Source organism: Grus americana, chromosome 6 (genome assembly GCF_028858705.1).
Source record: "Grus americana isolate bGruAme1 chromosome 6, bGruAme1.mat, whole genome shotgun sequence".
Taxonomy (NCBI): Eukaryota; Metazoa; Chordata; class Aves; order Gruiformes; family Gruidae; genus Grus; species Grus americana.
Window position 1 is genome coordinate 41100203 of NC_072857.1, and position 25325 is coordinate 41125527.

The 25325-nt window shown below is 42.0% G+C and overlaps 1 protein-coding gene across 4 annotated transcripts in view; it reads right to left on the reverse strand.

The window, feature by feature from the left end:
• Window positions 1–23515, reverse strand: part of AGAP1 (ArfGAP with GTPase domain, ankyrin repeat and PH domain 1) — a 379248-nt gene extending 355733 nt beyond the window's left edge. Inside the window, exon 1 of one of the 4 annotated variants that reach the window (XM_054830061.1) lies at window positions 22779–23515. In XM_054830061.1, the coding sequence (XP_054686036.1) occupies window positions 22779–22941 (163 nt within the window). In that variant the 5' untranslated portion in view covers window positions 22942–23515. The remainder of the gene's footprint in view (window positions 1–22778) is intronic. The other 3 variants (XM_054830062.1, XM_054830063.1, XM_054830064.1) reach the window with 3 other exon arrangements.
• Between the last annotated feature and the right edge of the window lie 1810 nt (window positions 23516–25325).

A 25325-nucleotide genomic window follows, 5' to 3' on the forward strand; every position in this document is an offset into this window, starting at 1 on the left:
AAAGACACAAGAAGAAAAGCAAACCCTGAATTCAACTGGGTTGTTCAATTTAAGGTAAGTTAAGCTGTTGAGCCCCACTGGAACCTACTCTTAACAGCAACAATTCCTAGCAGTTGAACACGTTTTCTGCATTTCCTCCCATCAACCCACTCATGCTAATCACCACCTTTCCCACTAGCACAGAGCTACAGATGGAGAACGCACTAAGAAAATTTGCCTTCAATCGTTAATCTCTCACACTAAATGCCTGAGCCGAGAAGGGTGGCTGCAGATGCCACCTCACTCTTCTCCTTCCACACAAAACCTAAGTACCTTTCTGAATGTGTTTACTGTCTTGGACATCCGCCCACCTCCTCCTTCAGTTTCCTGCTTATCATCTGCTCTTCCATGCAAGTATAAGCACTAATAAAAGCCTGAAACATCCTAAAGATCTTTTTGAGGAACCTCCATCCACCTCCATCATTAGCCATTAGTGTAAAGGAGGCATGCTACAAGGAAACTCATTAGAAGGTTCTTCTAAGGAGAAGGTAATCAATAAGGTAGTGGCAATCAGTTACTTCAGCACTCACAACAGGGACAATCACAGGCAGGAAAGGAAAAGAGTGTATCACACAGACGGCAAGCACAAGTCCCTTCACATTTTTTCCTTCAGGCCACTGCCTGAATTTCAGATCAAAAATCAGACACGGCTGATCTGTAACCAAATAAGCAAACTCATCTTAAAGCAGCCATCTTCAACATCACCAACTTAATATTTGTAACAAAGCAAAAGCTCTTATAGCTAAGTCTTAAAATAAGCAAAGACATCAAATTCTTATTGACAACCTTTTCATCTATTACTGTACTTCCCTTAATACTAAGCATAAGCTGAAAACAGTAATTCAGAGTTGAGTATCAGCCCATTGGCTATATTCTTAAATCATATTTACTAGTGTTTGAAAACAAGCATCTGACATTCTTCCATAGTAATTCTTATTGCTCTTAGGCAAAGGTTTAATAATTATTAGCCTACTTTTGTCATTCCTGAAAACACAAACAAAAATCCCAGTCAAGTCCCAGTTAGTTATAGTAGTACAGGACTCTCCTGGTATCTTGACTTCTACACTTCACTTAGGTTGCTCAGAGTCAATATAAATTCTTTCCGCTGCACAGTTACTAGGCCAAAGTCAAAATGTTTCCCTTCCTGCCCAGCCACAATAGCTTGCTCTTCGCCCCTTTCCCAGAAATCTAATTAAATAATTCTCAGAACAACTGCTCAGAGAATGCAAGAAGATCCACCTCCTTTGCAATATTTATCATTGCAGTTATTATCCTGCAATAGTTGCAGCGAAAGAAGCATCTGACAAAGGCCTAAAAAGTATTATTGTTTTACTTAAAACCTTCTCCGAGCTACTCAGTCACAACTGATCTTAGACATGACTCAACAGCAGAGGAATTCTGCAGATCCACAAAAGCTGATGAACTAAAAGTTAGCTCCAAGTAGCAGCCAGCAGCAGAGTAAAATCGATCACTGCCTCTGATCTGCACACAGATCACGGTTTGTAAGCACCATCGTTTTCTAAAACAAGGCTCTGAAGGTGTCCAGCTTTGCTATGGCTTTGTATGGTAAAGCCTGCTGAACTTCTGTAGGGTTACAGTTCTACAGAAATGACTCCTGCTGTTCAATACGATGTCCTGTCCACCTTGCTAAGCTCACAAACCAACCAAACCCAGCCAGAGTTCCAGTTCTGAATGAAACACTTCCACCAGAAAACATTTCTGTTGGCAAACAAAGGTCAGACCTACTGACTTGCTCAATATTTCTAGGAAACAACATAGCACTTTGCAGATTTGTTTGTGAAGATAATCACCGTAAGTGATTACAGGATCAAGCATTTGATCAGACTTAGCATTCAATACACACTTTATTTACAAACGCTCAATTCTCCTAGACAGAGAGGAATAGAAAAAGATTCTGAACAGCTAGTATTTTTTGCTGGGTAACTTGAGAAAAAGGTTACCTTAAATTATTTGACAAATAATGAATATTATCAGAGGCAGTTGCCCACGGCTGCAGACCTCGCGAAGAAGAGCAGCACCCAGCCATACCTTCCCTTTCCTCACATCACATTGAAGCCAGGAGAAACATTTACGCTTCAGCTCATGTCATTATGAAGATGATCTCATTTCAGAGGCTGCCTGACAGTTGCCCAACTATCCCCTTTCTAGTCCCCACACAGGCAGCAAGTTCCTCTTTCAAGCAGGTATTTTTCTGTCACATAAGATAAAGATTCTGAGCATCTTCTCCACTTCAAGGAAAACCAGCTGTAAGTTTGTGGTTAGATTTTTTTTTTTTTTAAATAAAGCCTTTAACACTCCGTCTACAGCTAGAGGTGAGGACTTGCAGTCATTGCCCTCAGAGCAAACAGCGCAGGCGTAACAAAAGCACGGCACCGACAGCCCGGTTAAGGTTGTTGCAAACAGAAGACGGCACAATTATCAGGACGATCAAAACTTAGAAACCATTCACCAAGGAGCAGCGGAGACAAACTCTTGTCTGCTTTAAACATCAAAACCGATCAGCTTATATAAGAAACTAACTCCAGCATCTGTGGCGACTGGAGACCTGAATCACCAGACCACTTCAGCTGAGGAGGCTTTAGACAGCCGAGTACACCGGGGGTGACACAATCGGGTGTCCGATTCACAGCGGTTCCCATTACCAACACCATACAGATACACCAGAGGAGATGGGCGCCTGGACTTGTATCGCTGAGCTGTTCTTGACCTTTTACGGCGAGATGAAGCCTTGAATGCACAGCTGTTCGTCCCCTGTGAACCCGTATACTGCTGTCCCATTCTGGGGACACCTCTTCTCACCCTTTCCAATTACCCAGTTGCGTATCAGTGGCTCTGATCATTACACCAATCCCTTCCCATTCACTGTCAGTCTGAAAGAACCCTCCAACACAAAAAAAAAGGAAAAAAATAAGTTGTAGTCTGAAAGGCACGTGAAACCTGGGCTGCTATCACAAAAATTAAACAACCCCTCTGCAAAGCCGTGCAGTTTTCTAACTGCAGTAATACAGGCAATAGTTGCTCTAGCCAGATTACATAAAAAGCTAGCAGTGCCATAACCCAAGCAGAAATTGCTCAAAATTATTTTCAAACACAAACCAGTAGCAACCTACCATCGTAATTCTTCACTGTTGTTCATGACGAATGGAAGTCCAATTTTTGGGGGGCAAACAGAGCAAGTTGTTGTGAACTAAAATAAGCTTTCAGTAAGGTGGTTCAACTTCCAGGACACATGCACTTGTACTAATTCCTACTATATCTTCATCTGGATGCCAAGACTTCTGACACGCTGAACCCTTGTCCCACGGGATTACTACGTGTATTTAATTTACATTCAGGCATAGCTACATTGCTTGAAGTTTGCACAGCCTGCGCAGTTACTTGAAACGGAACAGAAACCTGAGTGCAAGTCAGTCAAGAATTCCTGAGCCTGAACCATGAGAGAACACAAGAACTTCTACATAATATGATTTTTATTACTATTTTTTAAACACATCTTCCAGGGAGTAAAAAGTCCTTTTACTTTCGATTTTAATAAGTATGTAGCTACTACTGGAATCTCAAGAACACATGTTCTAAAATTAGCAGAAGCAGTTAATAGCATGCATTTTTAAAAGGCCAGCACTCCCTAGCAATAAGATGGAATGTGTTTTCATTAAGCCTCACCTAGAACTTAAGATCCAAGTCATCTGGAAGATAATTTGATAGAGATAAGCATTCTTTACTGAACTGCTCAGGAGCAGCACTAATCTCTAACAATGCTCATAGGTAAAGATGCACAAACTTTACTGACAAAGTTACTTCTTCACTGAGACTTTCGTAATACTGTTTGTCAAAGCAGCAGACATGGTGTCCTACACATACCTCCTAGCCATTTTGCCATTTCCAGAAGGTACTAAGCAAAAAAGTACGTAAAAGAGCTAGAAAATCTAAATTAACAACTTCTGCAAATCTCGGGCCCGTCTTCAAATCTTTTTAAAACCATTACAGCCACACTGGCTATCAAAAAAAAAATTACAATACTTAACTAATAACTACCTGGAAAAAAGTCAATAACATCTTATAAATAGATGTCTCAGATGTCTATTACATTCCAAACAACACAAACTTCGTAAGAGAAAACTTTCTCCTGCTTGTGTACCCTGAATATCCAATAGTAACACCTTAGTTTAGAAATCAGATTACCTTGTATCTGGCAATACACAGAACTTTAATCAAAACTTACAACTCTTCCACCATCACAACATTTCTGCACTATGATGCTTTTAGAGTTTACTTAGAATTTTAGAATATCAACATGATAACCACAAGTTTTAGGAAGGCCACAGCCAGTACAACTAGATGGAAAAAGACTTCACAGAAATGCAGCACAAGAATCAGTATTTGTAGCAGACATACCACAGCTAGCTATATCATTTATCCCCACTGAGTACTTTTAGATGAAAAAAAAAAAGTATCTCAATATGTGAATATTTAGAAAATAAATCAGATTTCCAAGCATTCCTAGCTTTATTGCAAGTGGAACAGCAAAGAAAACGCACCCTACCCACCACACTATGGACTATGGATTCTGCTCACAAGCACTTAGCTGCCAAGCCCCACGTGTTTCAGCAGAAGTCAGCACAAAAGTGCTTGGACATGCTAATTAGCACGTGCTAATTCCACGTCCTGGATGACTATTATCTTTTACTTATTGCCTGCAGCTATAGTTACCTTTAAGTGATGCCCACTTTTACGGAAACTGCCACTGAAGCCAGGAAATTCACACCAACTGGAATTGTTTCCCTCTAACATTCCTCCTAGCACATGGCGCAATTCGACAGCCTTCTGCAGTACCACTGCTTTCATAACTGGATGTTTATTTCCCAGGCAATATCATTCCATATATTTTCCTTCCTTTTATGAGTTTGTATTTGCAACGAATTCAAGATACACAGGCAGTCTAATTACTAATAAAAGAAAGGTTCCTAGTACCTTAAAATTACAAGTAAAAAATATATGGGTGATTATTCAGCAGCATTGAGATTCTTTCACTAAAGCTGAGTAACTTGTGATACAAATTTAACTTCTATTGAAAACCTGAAAACATAAATCCTCTGTTATTCACTGAATGCAAGATCACATTTCCTAAAAGCTTAAGATTATGTTTTGAACAGGCTTACTGCTCTAACTAGAATATCATCAGTTATCAGACTACCAAAACACTTAGGTATCAGGTTAGCTAGGAAAAAGGAAGTATTATGACAACATGAGAAGGTTGATCTATGCTGGCCCATTTCCTGGAAAATGTTTCCATGGGAAGCGCATGTTGGCAGAATTCTCCCCTCTGCAGCACTGCATGGTCTTCCACCCTTGCCGGCAGAAGACAGGAGTTACACAGCAGTCTGATGTCATAGCACCAACAGACAAGGGGATCAGAGGGACCGAGTGCAAGGCACCAGTCAAACCTACTTGGTGTTCAGGCACTCATATACTTTGGGATAAATAAGCATATTCCAGAAAATGCCAATTGTCCAATGCAAAACTTAATTGAGTGTTTTGGCCAACAGTTGTTCCTGTAAGTGCTGCAATTATCTCAACATTAACAAATTACCACAGTCAGCCATTAATTTAAACATTACTTACTGTTATTCCATACAAAGTAGTCAACACCGAGCAGCATTAGCATAAGATAACAATGTGACTTCAGGAATATGCTTCTCATTTCACTCAATTTTTACCAAGTTTTAGAAATCCTTCATTCTTCACTATAGTGTGCGTCAAGCTTGCAACAACTGCCTCTTTCTTTTAAAGGTGCCCCTTCCCAACTCACAAGTCCCTAACAAACAACTTGATCATTCTCCAAAAAACCAACAGCTGCAGATAGTCAAGGTCCATCAAAAGATTAGAATGATTATGGCTTAGAAGTACTGAAGACAAGACTTCCTTTCCTTAATATCTGCAGACATCAACAGATACTTAGGAAAGCCACAGACACTCAAGTTAGCAGCAACTGCAACTGTGCTCAGCTCAAAATCCTAAACATCTAGCCAGCACAGACTGTGCTGTATCATCTTTCAGCACTTTTTTGTATGATAAATTTCTTCTTGCTGAAACGAAAATTGTGCTTAGCTGCATGACTTGCATGCAATACAGCTCTAACGGTACTTTAATTTGCACACAGCAAATGAAAAACAATCATAAGGACAAAGCATAATAGCCTTTTGGCAAGATTAATTAAAACTTTAGACTGTTGATTATACAAGCAACTCAGGTTCAACATATTTATGATCAGCTGCAGATAAGAGGAACATGCATATAGCTCCCAGAGAAACAGGTTCAAGTTCATTAGAGCCTGGCAGTTATTTTACATGTTACTGATCACTTCAGTTGCACCAGCTTCTGTGCAGCACACTGCTGCTTAAGGAAAACGAGGTTTAGGTGCAGGCCAACAACGCGCTGAACAGCCCTCCGACACCCTAACAAGGTGTCCCAGACCTCGCAGCACAATCCCACACCCATTCCTGCAACAGCTCCAAAGCTCATCCGAGCCTTAAGCGAGCTTATTCAGCTTGCTACCCTAGTAAAACACTTATTTTTACACTGAGCTGGTTTCTGAAGGGCTAGAACCTGTGAAAAGGGAGCTGGTGGGGGGAAAGGATCTTCCTCTTTTAGCAATGGCAAATTAATCACTATAGGCTAACCCACTCTTAAGCTATACTCTCAGATACAGTGAAGAACTACATCCGTTTTTAGCAAGTTTATACTCTGTTGCTCCACTTTACCAAAAGCCTTTCACATCCCTAGTATTATTTTCAGCTAAGTCTGAACTGGGAACCAAGACGAACATCCCCTTATTTTGAATTCAACTTGAATGGAAGTTGTAATAAATCTAAGGCACAAAAAGGCACAGAAATATAACCCTCAGATTACAAACTTAGCTTGCCTGACTAACCTGAAGAAGCTTTACCCTGCAGAGTTTTTTTTAAAGAGAATTTTAAAAAAGCTTAATTATTTTTTTCCCCAAAAGACTCTCATCGTACTGCAGCAACTTTATTCATTATTAATCAGGCCTCATCTGCTCAATACATCATTTCCATAAGATTAGCAGTTGCCCACATGTTACAACACGGCAGCAAACACTTTATCCTTTTCTGAACATAAAGCTTTCACCTCCTAAAGAGTAAACACAGAGCATAAGTTAGGATGGTTTGGGCTTTTTTATGCAAGTCAGTTTGGCTACTGGATGTAAAACACCATGTTATAGTAAACCATTTGTTTGGGCTAATTTGTTTCACTAAATAGGATCAGAAGTAGAGTTTGATTGTGACTCTCAATTATTTCAATCTTATGTCACAATTCACCATTAGCAGGCTAATTTACATATTCCATCTTACAAATACTCCCCTGTCACATTTCACTTGAATGCAACATAAATTAAAGCAACTTGATTTACTGTCACTGTTCTTTTCAAGAAATTAATACACTGCTTTTTATTTTTAAACACCTAAAAGTTCACTGCAAATTCACACATTTCCTGACAAGTAGACGGAAGATGCAAATTAAACAAGTGCCATAGCCTACTTGTAGCTAAAAATCTTTGCTTTTAAATCAGATGCTCATTATGATACAGTATATGTAAATGTCTAAATACAGAAGTCATTCTTAAAGTCGGTACTCTCAGAGACCAGAAGCAGAACCAGGCTCAGCATCAAAGCCCTTCATAATGTCCAAACAGATGACAGCGGTAATCCAAGAGCCTTCGGAATTCTCTCAAGTTTTGTCATTTTAGCTTATACCTCCCAGTCTCCCAAGCGCAGCTGCTGGTCTTTGAATATTATGAGACTTTTGCTACTTTTTATTCCCAAAAGCCAACAGCCTGCAACCACCTGAAAAGTTTGCTAGAGTAAAACCAATGTACACCAAGACCTCTACATTCCAGCCATCACCTACACTGCAATAGCTATATAATCTTGCCCATTAAAATAATTTTTTTTACAGCTTCATAGGAATTACTTGTTTTCAAGTTGTTATGGTTAAAAAAATAAATCCCGCACACTCTCCCCAAGTGATGATTTTGCATCTCATATTTTTCATCAGCAAAGTTTGTTTGTCCACCTCTCCAAGGAGAAGATTAAACCTCATACAGTTTTCTCAAACACAACTCCCATGTATTCAAACTCCCTTCGTTTTCTCTTTTTTTTTGTGCTCAAAACAACCACGTTTGTATAGAAACTCTTTTAACAACTGCTTCTAGCTCCAGGACCAGTAGCACTCACAGAATGGGCTTTCAAATCACTCTTACATGAGGGAGAGGTGCTTATGGAATAGCTTGGCCACAGCATCCGACACACAAAACCCGCTGTGGATACCAACAAGTGAGCCACTATCACTGGTACGGAGTCAACATTTTCAAAACACTTACCAGACTATCTCCTAAGACTCAAATTTGATGTTCTGCTTTAAAAGACTGGACTGTAATTAGACAAAAGGCTTAACAATTACTGGGCTTTATTTGAATCCATATAGGATGGTACTACTTCAACAATTTGGCAATACAAAATCCAAAGGACAGTTCATAATCAGTGTTACCATGTTGCCATCCCTGCTGCTTTTTCAGAGCTTTATGGAAATTTAAATCTTGTATCTTCAAGTTTAAGCCCAATGCACTCTTCTTGATTTTTAGCTTTTTATACTTCAACGTTTCACCAAGTGCATGTTATGCACACAGGTAACAGTTTTTCCTCAATCCAGACACGACCATCACGGGAGACCCACAGAACACCCTGAGAACGCAAGGGTGGATGACAGAAGTCAACCCAACTAGACAGAGTTATGAGATTGGGGATAGTGTGCAGAGAAAACTACAGGATGCCAGAAAAACCCTCTCCTGTGAAACCTGTATCTTAATCACTGTCTGGGGAGTATGTTCCCCTGAGGTCAATAAATATCCTCTCTCTCTGCTGACACACCTAGCTATGAACAGTCTTTTTATCAACTTGATTAACAACGGAGGGAAACATGAGATTGATAACAGAAGGAATAGACACAATTCATATTCATGTCACTTACTGTTTTTTCAAAACAAAACTGTTCCAGATTTGCAAGCAAACACATTTCAAAATTCATCACATTTAAAACTGTAGTACCTTCTCTACATATTGGAGCCAGTTTCAGTCTGGTTAGCTTCGGTGTTAGCAACACTGACAGCATGCAACATGATCACGGACTAACCATCCTGCACTTGGTCCCTTAACAATTCCCACAATCCGCACCGAGACCTCTGCGTTAACGTTTGCATCCCAAACTAGTTGTGTGCCAGCTCCAATATTCATACACGGCCACAGAGTCCCATTTACAACCAACATGTAGACAATGGGAAAGAAGGGGCTTTTCAAAGGCATTGCTTTCTCTAATGCATTACATTATTAAATATAGCAAAAAATATACAAGATAGGAAGAACAGATTTATACAGCTATGTTCATACCTGTTTGTAGCAGGCTGGTTTTTGTTCGATTTTTTTATATATTACAGCCTCCCTGATCTTGTTTTAAAAAGATCTAATGCCATTCATAACTGGATCTATTTATCTGTATTTGATTTACCTAATGTGTCATCACTGAGCAGCTTTTATCAAATATCGCCACTTACCTATTAAAAAAGATTCCCATCTGCGGAGTAGAAAAATATTATGAGCACTACACAAAACCAGCTGCAGAATGTCAGATAATCCACGAGAAATGTATCAACATTGCACAGTAACAGAGATTGCTCCAATAGCACCTTTCACTGAAATTAAGGACTACCAGACAACTTCTAAAATGTCTCACTTCAGTGTCACTTTCTTCCAAGAAAATGATATTTGTGCTCAAGTTTCTACCAGGTAGCTGGCTCAGCCTGAATAAACCACCTTATTTACATACTAATTAAAAAAATAAATCTGAAACAACACCAGTAGGCTACCTTGCTTTTTACAGATTCTGGCAAAATCGATTTTTCCCATTTATCTACTGATTTTTTAAAAAGCTATTAGACTGGCCTAGTTAGCAAATCAAGGGATACATAGGCGAGGTTTAATTTCATAGCATGTCATTACCTAACATCAAGTAATCCCTAAAGGGACATACTTGTACTTTTTAGGTCACTGAGGTATTTTGCCTCTTGCTGTTGACAGCCTACATTCAAGTTCCAGCCAAACACCAGTATTTAAATACTTTTTTTCCTCCAAATTGACTGATTTCCTGCAGCTGCCTGCAGTCTCATTTCAGTGCTTACTTGCTGGCCACCACAGCAAGTCTCAAATTAGAAAACTTTGTATTCATTGAAGTGCCTAAATCGCCTTGGAATATTAAGTTCAAGGTAGATTGACATATATTTTGTCAGGCACCCATCTGTCAGGAAGTTTAACGCATGAAGGTATTTTGATTTCACCATAACACACGTTAACAGACAGACCTGCAGCTATGGAAGAGGTTCTGCCCAGCTACCCCATTCACACAGACAGCAGCCTGTACAACCCAAAACTGAACAATCACCTATTCCTCACTTCACTTAAATAAGGAAAGACCTGTCTGAGAAGATGAAATCATGTCTTTATACTCCTGCATTCCATAATCTAACATCAAGGTTTCCCCCCATCAGCCCAGACATACAAAAGCATTCCAGTTTATATCACAGTTCCGTGGTTTGTCCCATAAATAAAACACTTAATATACATTTCCTTTACCAGAGTCAGAGACTGCCAACGTACCTTACTATCAATTGGCATGTATGCACGAACACGAATTCAAATGGGGCATCACGTCTTTCATTACCTAAAACTGCACAATTAAGTATCATACACATTCTACCCTTACCATACAGATAATGGTAATGAACAATTGGTACATGCCGTTCACATCAACTACCACATCAATTAGCGTCATAAATCAAACCAGCAACCCTCTAACTGAATTCACTCTATTATGCAGGAAGCAAGATGTTCCAGCAAGCAACATATTCCGGGAGAAGTACTGTCTTTTTGTAAGTCATGTAGGTCTCCTGACTTCAGCTAAAATACTAGCTTTAAAATGCATTAAGCAGTTACCAAGGCAGACATCTGCTGTAAATATTTGTGTATCTAACCTGGCTAGCATGCTTACCCGGATGATTAAGACGCATCATTTGGTTCCCCCTCAGAGGTTATGCACCTATGTATGCAGCACATCTTTTGCCTCAAGCAAGTTGTGCCCTTTCGGTCCCCTCCACCCTACTCAAATTTAATTTTTCAAGATAAGTCAATAGCAAGATCCTTCCATCCATAAACTAATGTATCGTTATACATTTAAATGCTATTAAATGCCACAATCTCATAGCGGTGAAGTATTTTGAAGCTTAATTAATGCAGGTTAAAATTAGAATCTTATTTTGCATGAGAAAAGTAATGAAATGGGACTAAATAGATGAGTTGTCACAGGGTACAGGAATAGTTTTCCACAGCTTGTTTCTATTCCTTCCTGCTTTCATTTACTCAACTCCAAGGGTGAACCTACAGATTCACATTCAAGCAACAGAATTGCCATAGAAAAGTGATAAATGACTACAGGAAAGTCCCACATGTGCTAAGGCTGCAGCTACAGATTTTCTTCACATTCAGAGCATAGCAGTAGCATTATCAATTTTTACAACTGCATACAAAGCAAAGCTGCTACCTGTCACCATCCTGTGCACAGGGGTCAGAAGCTTGCCTAGAGACCTACAGAAATCTTTCAATCCCGCACTCAAACAGCAATCTAAAATAAGTTTTCCAGGGGCAATGTATTTTGAAAGAAAACTATTACTCAGCTTTACTCACAGCACCAAAAAAGAAAATAATCCTGTTAAGACTTTAGGGTGTACTGAAAATACTAACAAGGCTTTACTATAAAAGCATTGTTATACTCTACTACATCATTAATTTTATGTTTGTGAAAGCAAAGGGGCATTATTTTCCTTCACTGTCATTATTTATTAGCTTTGATAGTTGACACTTGTACCCTTGGCAATACAACCAGTAACACCTTCTGGCCAGAAACAAAGATGATGCAATTAATAACAAAAAATTATTTCTAGCTGCTTTATCAGAATTCCCACTATCACAGGCCCATATCTATTAAGATTTTCCAAGCTATCATACCAGTTTTAGTGCTAGACAGTGAAGTCATCCAAATAAGAGATATATAGCCATTCTTTCAAGAACGTGATATTTGTTTTACAACATGCCTCCAAGAGTAGCTAGAACAGCAGATATGAAGCTGTATGCCAATTTAGTGATCGTGCACAGCTCCTACCTCTGACTTTTACCTATTTCTTATCAGGCCCAATTTGTCACTTTCTTCCAAGAGCAAGTCACCTTTGCCTGAACATAAATGTCTACAAAGTCTACAGGTGATTGTGAGCAGTACAACAACCGTAACAGTATACCATGACAGAAATATCAGTTATTATTTAATCTTTACATATCATGAAGCACTTAGGCTTTAGCGACTAACTCGTACCTTTACCTTAGGTTTACAAAAGAAGAGACAACAATATTCAAGTATAAGAATCAACCCAAGGTCAGGTCAATTACTCCCTCACACTATTTCAACATTACTAAAGGCTTAGCTTTCAAGAGACCTTTTGGATCCTGCAGTCAGCTCGACATCTTGAAAGCAATACAGGTAATTTAGTAGGCCAAGTTCACGACAAGAAAGGCTGTAGGTTCCTTCTGCTACAGTTGGCTTTCTGCTTCTCTCACTGCGTTAGTGTTTCCGTGAACATTATCATTCATATCAGACTCCAATGAGAGCACAGGTGATCCTACACTCAAATGCAACTACTTTCATGCATCGTTAGTGGGACACGACATCTGCTGTCTGGTACGATGCCATGGTTACCCTAAGAACTACTACTCTGTGTACAAGTTGTCTTTCCATAATGAAACGCTTCATAAGAAATATAAAAGTGCAAAGCAACTGTACACAGATAGGCAGCTGAAGTCTAACATCAAATGTGTCTTCCTGCTACACTCGCTTCCCATGTTTGTACAAACTCATATACCAGCCACCTCCTTATTTAAGGTCCGAGACACCTTTCTTGGGTTACTGACCAAGTGATGCAAAAAGCCCTCCTTTTGGTTCGCAACTCGTTTAACTCAGATACACGAGCGTTTGCAAAGTGAAGTGGTATACATTTAAATGACTGCTGTCTGGGCAGCCAGAGTCCCACACTTTTAGCATATTTCCTCTAGAGAACACAGTTGCTGTGATACCCAAAAGACAGGCTTCCTGGCTGCTCTCCTGAGCGTGGGAAGTTGTAGCAGTAAGATAATGGAAATCACAAGTTCATACACTACTGCGTAGTGAGAGTAAGTTACAGGATGCTACTATCTTGCTGTGTCCTCCTCCTGGTTATGTTACTGCAAAACATAGCTGCTAAGTATAGATACAGTGCTATAAATTAATAAAAAAATACTAACGGAAAGAATTTCATCTGCAGCTTTAGTTTCACAGAAGATGTAAGCACCTTCAAGTTCAAGTCAAAGTGGACTTTCCTACAGGTTTCAAGTTAAATTGTGTCAAGCATTGATTTGGTCTAGGCTAGGAACAGTCCTTCAATCCCTTCAAAAAGACACAAAAAAAAAGGATGAAAAATTTGCATCTGAAGCTTCTCAAAAATAAATACAAATACAAAGCAAAAGATTCAATTCCAGTATTCTTAAGAGTCTCTTTGATTGTCTGTATTTTTCTCAAGTACAGAAGAGGAAATTACCAACAAAATAGCTGTCTAATCATTAGGTTTACATTCATTATCGACTATGTAAACAAATAAAGCTACTAAACAAAACACTGAAATTACACATCTCATACACATGAATGCTGTATTTTTAGTACTTTCTTCTTTAAGTGGTTAACTGTAGCTTACTTAAGAAACAGGAAAAGAAGAATGAAAAACAAGCCATTCACTGGGTTAGCAATGCACCGTCATCTTAGTACCCTTTCATCTGTACCATTATACAGGCTCCAAAAAGGATATTAGTCAGAATCCTGAAATGGCATTAATGAGGTTGAATGTGCACATACTGATTAAGTAACACATCTGCTTCCATCCACTTTAAAAAAAAAAAAAAAAACAAAGACATTGAATACTTCCAGAGGGCTTTGGAATTGCCAGCTGCCCACAACTGACTCACTACCAACAAGGGAACCTGACAACCCCTATGTTTCCACCTTGGAATTAGAAACATAAAACAAACTTCCTAGGAAGTCACAGATCCCTGGTCCTCAAATACCTCCAAGCGAGGCAGCACTGTTACCTTATTTCTAACATTAGTCACAAGATTCATGCAGTGTTTACAGCCTTATCACAATTACAACAGAACTACAAATTAATTGTAAACAACTTCAAGTTGAAAAGCTCTGCCCAGAAGACTAAGAAGTAGTTGAAAGGTCCTTCCATACAGACAGAACTGAAGTGTTCTTGATTTTATAAACCCCTTTTAAAAGTTTAACCTCATCACTCAAAAAGCCATTCACTGCCTTGTACCCACAGGCTGGAGAGTTTGACTGCCCTTGAACTGTATCTTCTCATGGCATTTAAATCCTAAATTTTCTAGGACAGCAACAAGGTTCAATAGCAACCACTTAAAACCCCGAAACAGAGGAACATGAGAGTTGTTAGTAGAGTGTCAAGTATAACGTGATGAACAAGTGAAATGCCCGATAACTAGCACAAGAGATAATCCTTAGTTGGCTTTTTTGTTTTGACTCTTTTCATTGGAGTCTCACCAGGATGACCGTGTCTCTTGCCCTGCGAGGCTCAGAACTGACACAGTACTCCAGATGTGGCCTCACCAGTCCCAAGTAGGATTTTTAAAAAATAAAATAAAAAAACAAAACAGCCCCCAAAACACACCCCACCAAGGCCAGGCATGGGGAGAGGGATCCTGGCACCCAGACCAACCTGCTATCCCACACAAGAACAGGCACAACTCATCACATGAGTGATCCCAGCCTGACTATCATCCCCAAACCAAACGGGCCTGAGTCTCCCGCTCTGAACCCCGCTATTTGGGATCTTTGCCCCTCACCCTCGGTTATTCTGGCTTATGCCCAGGCAGTGTCCACTCTGGGGCACCCACTCACCCTCACCATGGGGCTTCACACATACATCTCTTTCCATATAGAGATGACATCCATGAAATTATATTTAAATTGTATTAATCTGACAATACAGAATTCCCAGAAGTCTTTTAATCAAAAATTAGCAGCATCTGACAATTGGTCCACATCTGGCACTGTCTTCGCTCAATTATTTCATGGTGTGAGGACAAGTCAGAATACAAAAGAGAAATTTGGTATAGGTGACATGAAGTACAAACAGTCCTTAAGGCAAAGACAAAAACTAGTATTACAAAAGACAAATCTCTTATTACTACAGAGGTTAGGATTATCAAAACTATTTAATACAATACTTGCTCTCTCAGAATAGGAAACTTTATCCACTGTAGATTACTAAGTAATCATTTTAGAATTTTCCAACAAATGATGTAAAGCCATGTGTATGAAGGTCCGAAAGCATACCCTTAACATAAAAACTAACAGTCACAGAAACTGATGTTTGAAATGCCCTGTCAGCAGAAGGTCACACAGCTGAGATGCAATAGAGTTCTCCATTTCAGCTACTAAGATTTTTGGAGCTTATATTACCTTTTCTTCAAAGATTTGCCAAAAGTTCCAACACTGTCATTTACCTTCTTCACTGGTAAGGACAAAATCAATTCCCAATTGCGATGAAATACATTGTATTCCCACATCAGTTTTCACCAGGTGATCCAAGACTCCAATCACTTTCTTCAGGTGTTAAAGTTAAGTCTAAGACTATGGATAGCTCAAGTGTCAGGTAACACACCTTATTAGAAAACAAATCAGAGAAAGGTTTGGGTCAGAAGGGACCTCAAAGCCCATCCAGTGCCACCCCCTGCCATGGGCAGGGACACCCTCCACTAGCCCAGGTTGCCCAAAGCCCCATCCAGCCTGGCCTTGAACACTGCCAGGGAGCCAGGGGCAGCCACAGCTTCTCTGGGCACCCTGTGCCAGGGCCTCAGCACCCTCACAGGGAAGAATTTCTTCCTCAGATCTCATCTAAATCTACCCTCCTTCAGCTTAAAGACATTACCTCGTGTCCTGTCACTACATGCCCTTGTGAAACCTTGTGAAGTCACTTAGCTTGAGCACCTATGTCACCTTTCAGAAACCACAAGTGCTATTTTGTACTTTGATAAGTACAATACAGAACATAAACACAGCAACCAGTATTACAAGGCCTGTTTCCTTTTCCCAAATGCTCGAGATCAGCCAAAGCAAATCAAATCATGGAACCACAGAACGGTTTGGGTTGGAAAGGTCCTTAAAGATCATCTGGTTCCAACCCCCCTACCATGGGCAGGGAAACATCCAATCTGCTGCATTGCTGAGTGCCCCCTCTTCTTTGGGAGCAAGACTTGTTTGCCAATTTAAATAGAAATAAAAACATTGATCTGTATACACAGCAGTATGAACTCTTGTTTCAGCATTACTGCATGCTGCTTTAAACTAATCCCCCAAAGCAAACGGTGGGAGAAGCCTGGCACACTTCCTGAAAAACCTAAAGCCTCATAACACATTTGTTCCAACAACATCAGTTGATCCACAGCATGTCTCCTTTTTTGCCTTCAGGAAAAGAAGTTATCCTCAGAAGTTAATGGTTTAAGGCTTTCCTCTCAATTTGTAACTTTTATGCATTCACTCAAAAGCATCTGATGTTTAATCATGCAGCTTTTGCTGAGAATAGCAACAAAGCATATAACTTAAAGCCAGAAAGCACAATCACTTCGACCTGGAGTAAGACATTCCAGTAACCTAAGGCACAACTATCACACCAAACATTTAGTTCACCACGCAAGCAAAACATTCAGATTTTCATGGTTACCCCTATGCTGAAGTCTGTTACCTTCCACATTAAAAAGAAATGTCTCTCCATTTGGATACCCCCCACCAAAACTACAAAATACATACTGCGTTTCATCAGTTTGTCCACGCTGAAGGTCTACAGACGGCAAGGCAGAATCACAGCAGGAAATGTTACCTTTTAGCTAAGTTCATAGAATCATAGAATGGTTTGGGTTGGAAGGGACCTCAAAGATCATCTAGTTCCAACCCCCTGCTACAGGCAGGGACACCCTCCACTAGGTTAACGCACAACTCAGTACACAAAGTCACAGAAAAAAGTATTAAGGAGCTTGTTCCAAACATACTGCACTGGCTCTTGCAGGCAACAATCATTGCCCAAGTCAACGCTTATTGCATATATGCAAGCTCATAATTTACCTAGATGCACTTATGCACTAGATATAATGTGTTCTGATTCCCTACATCTGACTGAATCACATTTGTTTAATCTCCCAGAACAACAACAACAAAGCACATTCTCAGCCTGCTCTATTGTTGCCCTCTCTCCCACAAACCTGAAACAAGAGGCCAAAAGTAGCTTTGGTTTACGAGCTGAGATGTCATAACCAGCCCCCAAACCCACTTTTAAACCTTTTGGCTTCCAAGCAAACAAATATTTATCGTATCTTGGTATGTTTGCAGAATCAGTTTTATCACTGCAAATCATGTAGTTTGATCCACAGTTCAAAAAGCCACAACAAGAGCTTGAATAGGACGACTGCTATTAGGGCTTAAAGATGCAATTGTCTTACGTAGCACTTGGTTTTTCAGCTCTGTTCATTTATGCATAAATATCTGAACTATACTATCATTCTTTTGATTTATTTAAATAACACAACGCACACCCCAACTCCTCTCCCCAAGAGCTTGACTTAATTATTTACTTGCATGGAGACCTCCAGATGCTGGATCTCCTAAGCCTGTTTCAATAAAATAGCTAAGTAAAAGGAGTGACTAGCATTCAAACAGTTTTCAGAGTGACTATCATCGTTTCCAAGTTGCAGCTTGATATAATTCTTTGCCAAGTCTTGTACTACAATCAGCTTTTGCTCCTTGCCATGAGCTATTTGTACACCTGCAGGAAGACTCACGTTATTAAGAGGCCACTATACAGTAGTGATTCACCCTCATCTTATCACTAAGCTGGCAAGTTAAAGTCCCATATTTTCAACTAATGATGCTACTCCTTGTGTAACAGGAAGCCAAAGAAGGCTGAGCTTTCACGTGCCTGCCATTTTTCTATCATCAAGTAGGAGAGAACAGGTACTTTAAGCAGGAAAAACAGCTGTAGTCTTTCTTGTATTTCACAACAGAAAACAGTACATTCATTTTTCAACTCATTTGTCTCAGACTTCAGTAGCAACAGAAGTGTTACCTCAGCTCCAAAACTGAGTCTAACTTCTCCTATAAGATGCATTATAGCAATGCTCCTGTAGCATTGCCCCCCAACATACTTGATACCACCAGCATTTAAGGAGTTGCAAAGTTGGAGGGCTCCAAGAAAAGAATGGCCGTGACAAGTCGTAACACCAAAGTGGAGTCCCGCATCAGTTAATAACAGATGCCTCTAATGCACATACACGTCAAGAGTTTTAGATCAACCATAAATTATTTTCAAGAAATAGTACTTTTAAAGGTGACTGAAGAAAAAAAAAATAAAGCAAAGTTTATACCTTCTACAATTTCTCCCACTCCCACAGTGCATCAGGACCTTTGCACTGCCCTCAACAAGTAATTTCCAAGTGTACAGATCTCATATTTTCTCTAAAACTTAGATTATATCTAAAGTTCTAGGATTGAAGGGAAACACTTTATAATCATGATTTCCAAACTCAAACTAGCATTCACAACACACTTTTAAAATCCCTTTTTTTTCTCCTCCCCTTAAGAGAAAAATTAGCATAGAAATCACAAGATACACTGGAACAGAGTGATTCAAAACTGAATAATGTCTGGTACAGCACCCATAAGAATTAAAGCAACAACCTCCCCTTAGATAAAAAAATAAAATCAGATTTCCTGTTCATTTAGAGAGGGGAAATAAAAGAAAAAGCACAGACCACATGGAAGATATGAAGATTACTCACAAGGCACACTGAAGCCAGTATCTTAAGCCTCATCACTAAGGTTTTGCTTTACCAGTAGAGGATTCAAGACCTTCCCCACCCTCCCCAGTTAGGAAAACCTGCTCAAACCCCATAGCAAAGGAGAATCTCTTTTGATGGGCTTGCCACTGTGTAAAAGGATAGCAAACTATGTCAGGTGCTTCTCCATTACTATCTGTTAATAACAAGTATATTAGCAAAAGTGGTTTTAGCAACTATTAGCCAAGATGACATTGACATTGTTAAACTGTTTTTAAATCCCTTCATGAAAGGATTAGAAATTAAATTTTCAGATTGCTTCACTGTCTTTCCTTGGGTTTACATCATTCTTAAAGTTTCATAACATATAAAGCTAATCTCAGTCTGGATGACAGAAACTGGAATGGACATATTCAGCTATCACCTACCCTTAAATATCTACATGCACACCATAGGACCATCGTACCTTGAAACCCTCAAGACATTCCAACAATTTAAAGACTGCTAAAGTCAATTCATCTTTTCTTCTCTCCGTTTCTTAGCACAAAACATACTTGATGTAAGAACTGTTCGATACTGATCAAGTACTGATGCATCTACTGGTGCAACCAAGCTCGGGAACTACAGAACACAAAGACAGTTTTTACCACAGTTAACAGTCTAAATGAGAGGCTCTAAAATTGTTTGACTACTCAGTATGAATTTCATACAAAGAAAATAGAAGGGAAGTGTATGCTTTTAAGCTGTTGACTTTACAACTCTGAAATGCAAGAATCTGAAAGGAACCTGAAAAGAAAAACTAATGCACTAATGTCTCACAGAACTGTTTCACCCTGTATCACATCTACCTTAGATTATTCTAAGGAATACAAGGAAATAAATCTGTGTAAAAAAAATACTGACACATCAATTTAAGACCCAATTTAGGAACGTTTAGTGGTTGCTCTCTCAGGATTAGATACAACTCGTGTAGTTGAATCTAAAGAATTGCTGCTGTTGCTGCAAGGCTGGTTTTAATTCCAAATTATTTCAACAGTCATTGGTCCAGCAAGCATGTCCAGACACTTCTATAATAGAATTCAAAGCCTAAAAAGAGCGAGCTTATATTGCAAATAAAATCCAAAGCGTTGGGAAGACAGTGCCACTCTATACTGAAAAGAAAATTCTGAGAATAAGTAATAGTTTCGTTACTTTGCTAAAGTAAGTCTCAATTGCTTTAGATTCCAACTATCTTCCCCTCCAGATCTGCCAAAGCTCTCTTGAGCAGGAAAGTATTATTTGAGCTGTTCAAGGAGCACGCGCCGGTTGGCGTTACGGTTTAAAGCAGCCTGAACTAATGAGACTACATTCTTTCCTTTAAAGGGTACAATTCTCCTTCTGCTGGAAGGAACTATTTCAGCAAAAAGTTACTTAGCATCTTCTCATGCCAGCCACATGCCAACCACACCACAATTCCTCCCTGGCAGTGCAAAAGCCGAGTACCTCAAACTCGAGAGGTTTCGCGATATTTAGAGAGTACCATTATAACACTAAACTCTTTGCAGCTCAATAAAGACTTCTAGCACGGCAACAGCAGCAAAATAAATGGCTATTTCTAAGTTCTTCCTACATGCAATATGGCATTACCACATTGGCTTAAAAGCTGGTATCAGTGAGTAGTAGTTAGATAGAGGAGGTTGACCAAAAATACAACCTGGTGGAGTTGTAAGCTGAAGGAGTTGGTTTTTTAAATATATGCAATTTTTAATATTAAGAGTTAGTTGAAGAGCCCTCAGAACAGAAAAGACTTAAAATATACATCTTTTTCTAGATAAATCTTTCCCATGAATCAGATCGACTGGTTTCATGACTCAGTCTCCAATCTAAGTTAGACAGCAAGTCATCTATGAAAATTTTACTCATCGGCTCTGCTTTTGAAACACACTGGCAGGCTGCTATTTTGGTTTTAAAGTCTTCGTGATTGACAAATGAACTAAGCTACAGTTAGGTAACACAAATCATTAATATATGGAAAGACTAACACAAGTCCCATGCTACGACGATAACTACATACAGCGCTTCACATCCTCCTCCCGCTTCAACACAAACTTGGCTGCATCACCGTATCCCAAGCATCTTATTCAAGAACCATATTTATGCTATATAAACATGTATTAATTACCACTAAAAAAAAAAATCATGTTCTGCTGAAGGCATCATCTATCCTGCAGAAATCCAAACACCAGTAGCACTGAGAAATAAAGAGCGGTGCCTGTGCCGTATCCTTCCCACAATATATATTAATAAGTTTCCATCTCTTCAGTGAAAGAGGAGAGCACAGGGGAAGGACTGCCACGAGGGGACAACCCAGACTCCGAGAAGCCAATAACCACATGCCATAATTTCAATAAAATCACAAATACAACAGAGAATACATGCAAAACTACCACATCCTTAGTCCCCAGCTAAGTCTCTACAGCCGACTGTGTTTTTTAATAAGTGACAGGCACTGCCAGTCCCAGTGACTCGCCGTACAAGACACTAACAGGGGGGGGTTTTGCCCGCCCCCCTCAAATCTTAACAGTATTAAACATCATGTCTGTCTATTCAAGCCGCAGTGCTTAAGAGTCAAACGAATAATGCAGTCTTTCAAGTCGCAATCTCAATAGCAGCTTTTCCAGCAGGACTTTTTTTATTACATATAATTTAAGGACAAGATAGGCCAACAAAACAAGATGGTTTTAAGCAGCTCTCTATTTCAGCTGCTGTACATCACACTCTGCTAGCTTGAATCCCTTCTAAAACAGTGGCAGACTATTTCAATTGCAAAAGCACAGAACGCAAAGCTCACTAAGTTATTATGCAAAATAACTCAAAAATTTCTTCTTAAAATACATGTTCCCAGCCAATACCATTTGCTCTTTTTAACTCCAGTGACAGTTCAGAAAAATATCTGCAGACTTCCCAATACTGACCATTTTTTCCTTATTTTGCACATCCTAAGCAGTTCAAGAGTCTCCGCAGTGCTCCTCCGGGGCTAGATGCATATAAATCTAAGGTTAGAAGACTGTTATCTCCATCTTGCCTTCAAACCTGTTTTTACACTGCTGCATAGACAGACTACCGCTCTCTAGCCCAGTTGTACACCTTGTTTACACCACCACTAAACCGGAACCTGTGCCTTAAATGTCTCCATCACAAACTGCACGGAGGAACCCAAGGAGAAACATAAATAAATAAATAATAAAAATCTCATTTTCTCCCACCGTTCCGCAGGCAAAGCGAGCATCATCCTTCCCACCTTAACCCAGTCCTAACAAGACTGCTGCTCCGCCTGCACGTCAGCACCAACTCAAGTAGCAAAACAACTTCTCCCCGCAGCGCCCGGTGCCCCTTTCCACCCGCGCTCTCAACACATTCACCTCTCGCAAAGGAAACCCACCCCGAGGGGCTGCCTCGGGCGTTCGGTGCAGGGGGACACCCCCCTCCAAAAATAAATAAAAAAAAAAAGGTGTGCAACGGCGGGCGGAGGAAGGGAAGGCAGCCAGGAGGGCGCGGGGGGGGGGGGGGGGGGAGGGCTGCTCCCGGGGAGCCCACGAGTGCCCCCGCACGCAGGGCCATGGCTTTTGGGGGGGGGAGCAGGGTGCACCCCCCGCCCCTCTCCCCTCCGCGACGGAGCCGCCGGCTCACCTTCGATGGCGATGACATGCTCGCGGATCTGGTTCTGCAGCACCGGCTCCTCCACCCGTTCCAGCAGCTCGTAGATGGAGTAGATGTTGGGGTGCACCGACTCGAAGCGCTGGATCTCGGCCCGGATGGCTGCCGAGTTGGCCAGCTGCTGCTGGTAGTTCATGGCGCGGCCGCTCCCCTCCGCCGCCGTCGTCGTCCGCTCCGGCCCGGCGCCTTCCCCCTCCCCGAGACCCCCGCGCAGGCCGGCGGGAGGCGGCGGGAGGAGGCGTGGCGCGCAGGGGCGGGGAGGGGGGGGCGAGCCCCGGCCGCCGCCGCCTCACTCACCGGACCCCCCGCCGCCCGCCCCGGGCCGGGCCGGCAGCAGCCCTTCGCCTCACAGCCCGCAAGGGGCGCGCCGCCGCCGCCGCCGCTCTCTGCCCGCTGTCACTTCATCGCGGCGGCGGGGCAGGGCAAGCCGGCCGGCCCCATGGAGAGCGGCAGCGCGGCGGGCTGCGGCGGGCTGCGGCGGGCTCCTCCGAGCTCCCGGCCGCCGCCGCCTCAACTCCGCAGCAGCGACCGGTCCCGCCGCCCCCCGCGCGCGCCGACAGCCAATGGCCGGCCCCTCCTCCGCCTCGCGCCCCCGGCCCAGCCTCGCTCTCGTGTCCCGCGCGCGGTGGGGTGGCGGCGGCGCACGCGGCTCCGCTCGCACCGGGACGACCCTCCCCCCCCCCGCTCCCGTGCGCTCGCGCCTCTACCCCCTACGTCCTTCTCCTCTGCCCGCTTCACGCTCACGCAGGCCACGCCCCGGGTTACGTCACCGCGCAGGCCGCTGGCCACGCCCCGCATACCGCCCTCTCGCCCGCGCCGTGCCCGCCGCGCGGCACGCTGGGAAACGTAGTCCGGAGCGGGGGGGGGCGCTGAGGTAGCGCCGGGGGTCGCGGTCCTCCGCAGCGCGATGGCGGCGGGCCCGGCCCGGCCGCTCCTCCGCCTCCCCTCAGGGCGATCGTCCCCTCAGCCGACTCTGTGAGACGCGGCGCTTGCCCGGCCGGTGGCCCCGTGAGCCCAGCGGCCGCTCGCCCCTCAGGCAAGCGGAGGAAGACCCCCGGGGCGGGGCGGGCGGGCAGGCCGCGGCGCGGGCCGGCCGGTGCCCTCTGGGCCTGGTGGGAGGAGGGCCGGCGGGGGCTGCTGGCCAGGCCCCTCACCGTGACTCCGGGCAGGAGCCGGTGGTCCCCTCCGCACCGCTAGCAAGGTCTGTACTGGAGTCCTGGAAAGGATCAAATCAGGAGGTTTGTGCATAAAGTGCTCTACCCAAACTACTTACAGCTGAGCTGTGTCAGGGCTCACGAGGCACTCAGCCGTGCAAGTCTTACAGCTGCGTTACGTCGTACATCAGTGAGCGTGTAAAACACCGCCTTGCCCTGAAAGCTTTGTCACCACCGAAGACGCAGCGGTGTTGAAAACAGCAGCGTTCTCCGTCAAAAAGCCTGGAATACTCAGGAATATCTCATTAACTCTAGATAAATTATGGCGTTATAAAGCGCTGCTGTCATTAGCGTAAACAAGTCTTATTAACAATATAATTTGCAAGCCAGCTATATGCAGTTAGGTATTCACCTTGGTGAATCCTTTTTTAGGATCGATATTTTATGGATTTAAACTCCAAAGCTGTAAAACATGGAGCAAACTTTAATACATTCATCATAAGGACACCTTGGTAAAGGAATAGCCTAAGGTTTTTGAAAAATTAGCGCACATTTATCAAATTCATTGATCTGTATTTAAAAAAAAAAACAAAAAACAAAAAAAACCCCCACAAAAACCACAACCCAAAACTGCTTTGTTTGGGTTTGTTTATTCTTTAGGTCTGGTCTGGGAATGTAAGTGGTGCATATCATGTGATCTCCAGGGTGGAAATAGCTGTTCCTCTACTGTAGCTGAATTCTTAACCTAAACGGCTTAAGAGAAAAAAAGCTCGGTAAGCTTGGCAGCAAAAGGAAGAATGGGAGTATCATAAAAAACTGCGCTGAATTGCACCGTGAGCAATAGCACCTAGTGTCACAGCAGGCATTTGTTCTCTGGCTTATCTACTGACGCTTTGTTGCAGGTCTTCCTTGTAAACCCACGGTGACCTGACAGAGCTGAATGAAGGCTGCCGGGAGATCCTTCAATTAATGGATGTGGTGCTGCTTCTATCAGTCACCTCTAAATGAATTCTGTCACATAATACATGAGCTATTATGCCTGAGGTAAGCAGTTGCTACCAATTTATGCCATACACATAGTATCTGATATTTCAGTAGTAACACTTGGGCATTAAGCTTCTTGATGTGATGGCTTGTGCCAAAAAACAAACTACAGCGGTGACAAAGGAAGCTGTGATATGGGATTGAGTTTTCGGATGCTTCTGAATGTGTTACTTGAAGAACAGATGTACCTAGTTGACAGCAAATAGCTGTCACCTTCACATGAGTATGAAATGAACTGTCTTTATGTCCGCAACAAGTAAAGGGGACAGGGATGGGGCTGAGGGACTTCCAGAGCCCAACCTCCCTGCCTGGGTCAGTGCCT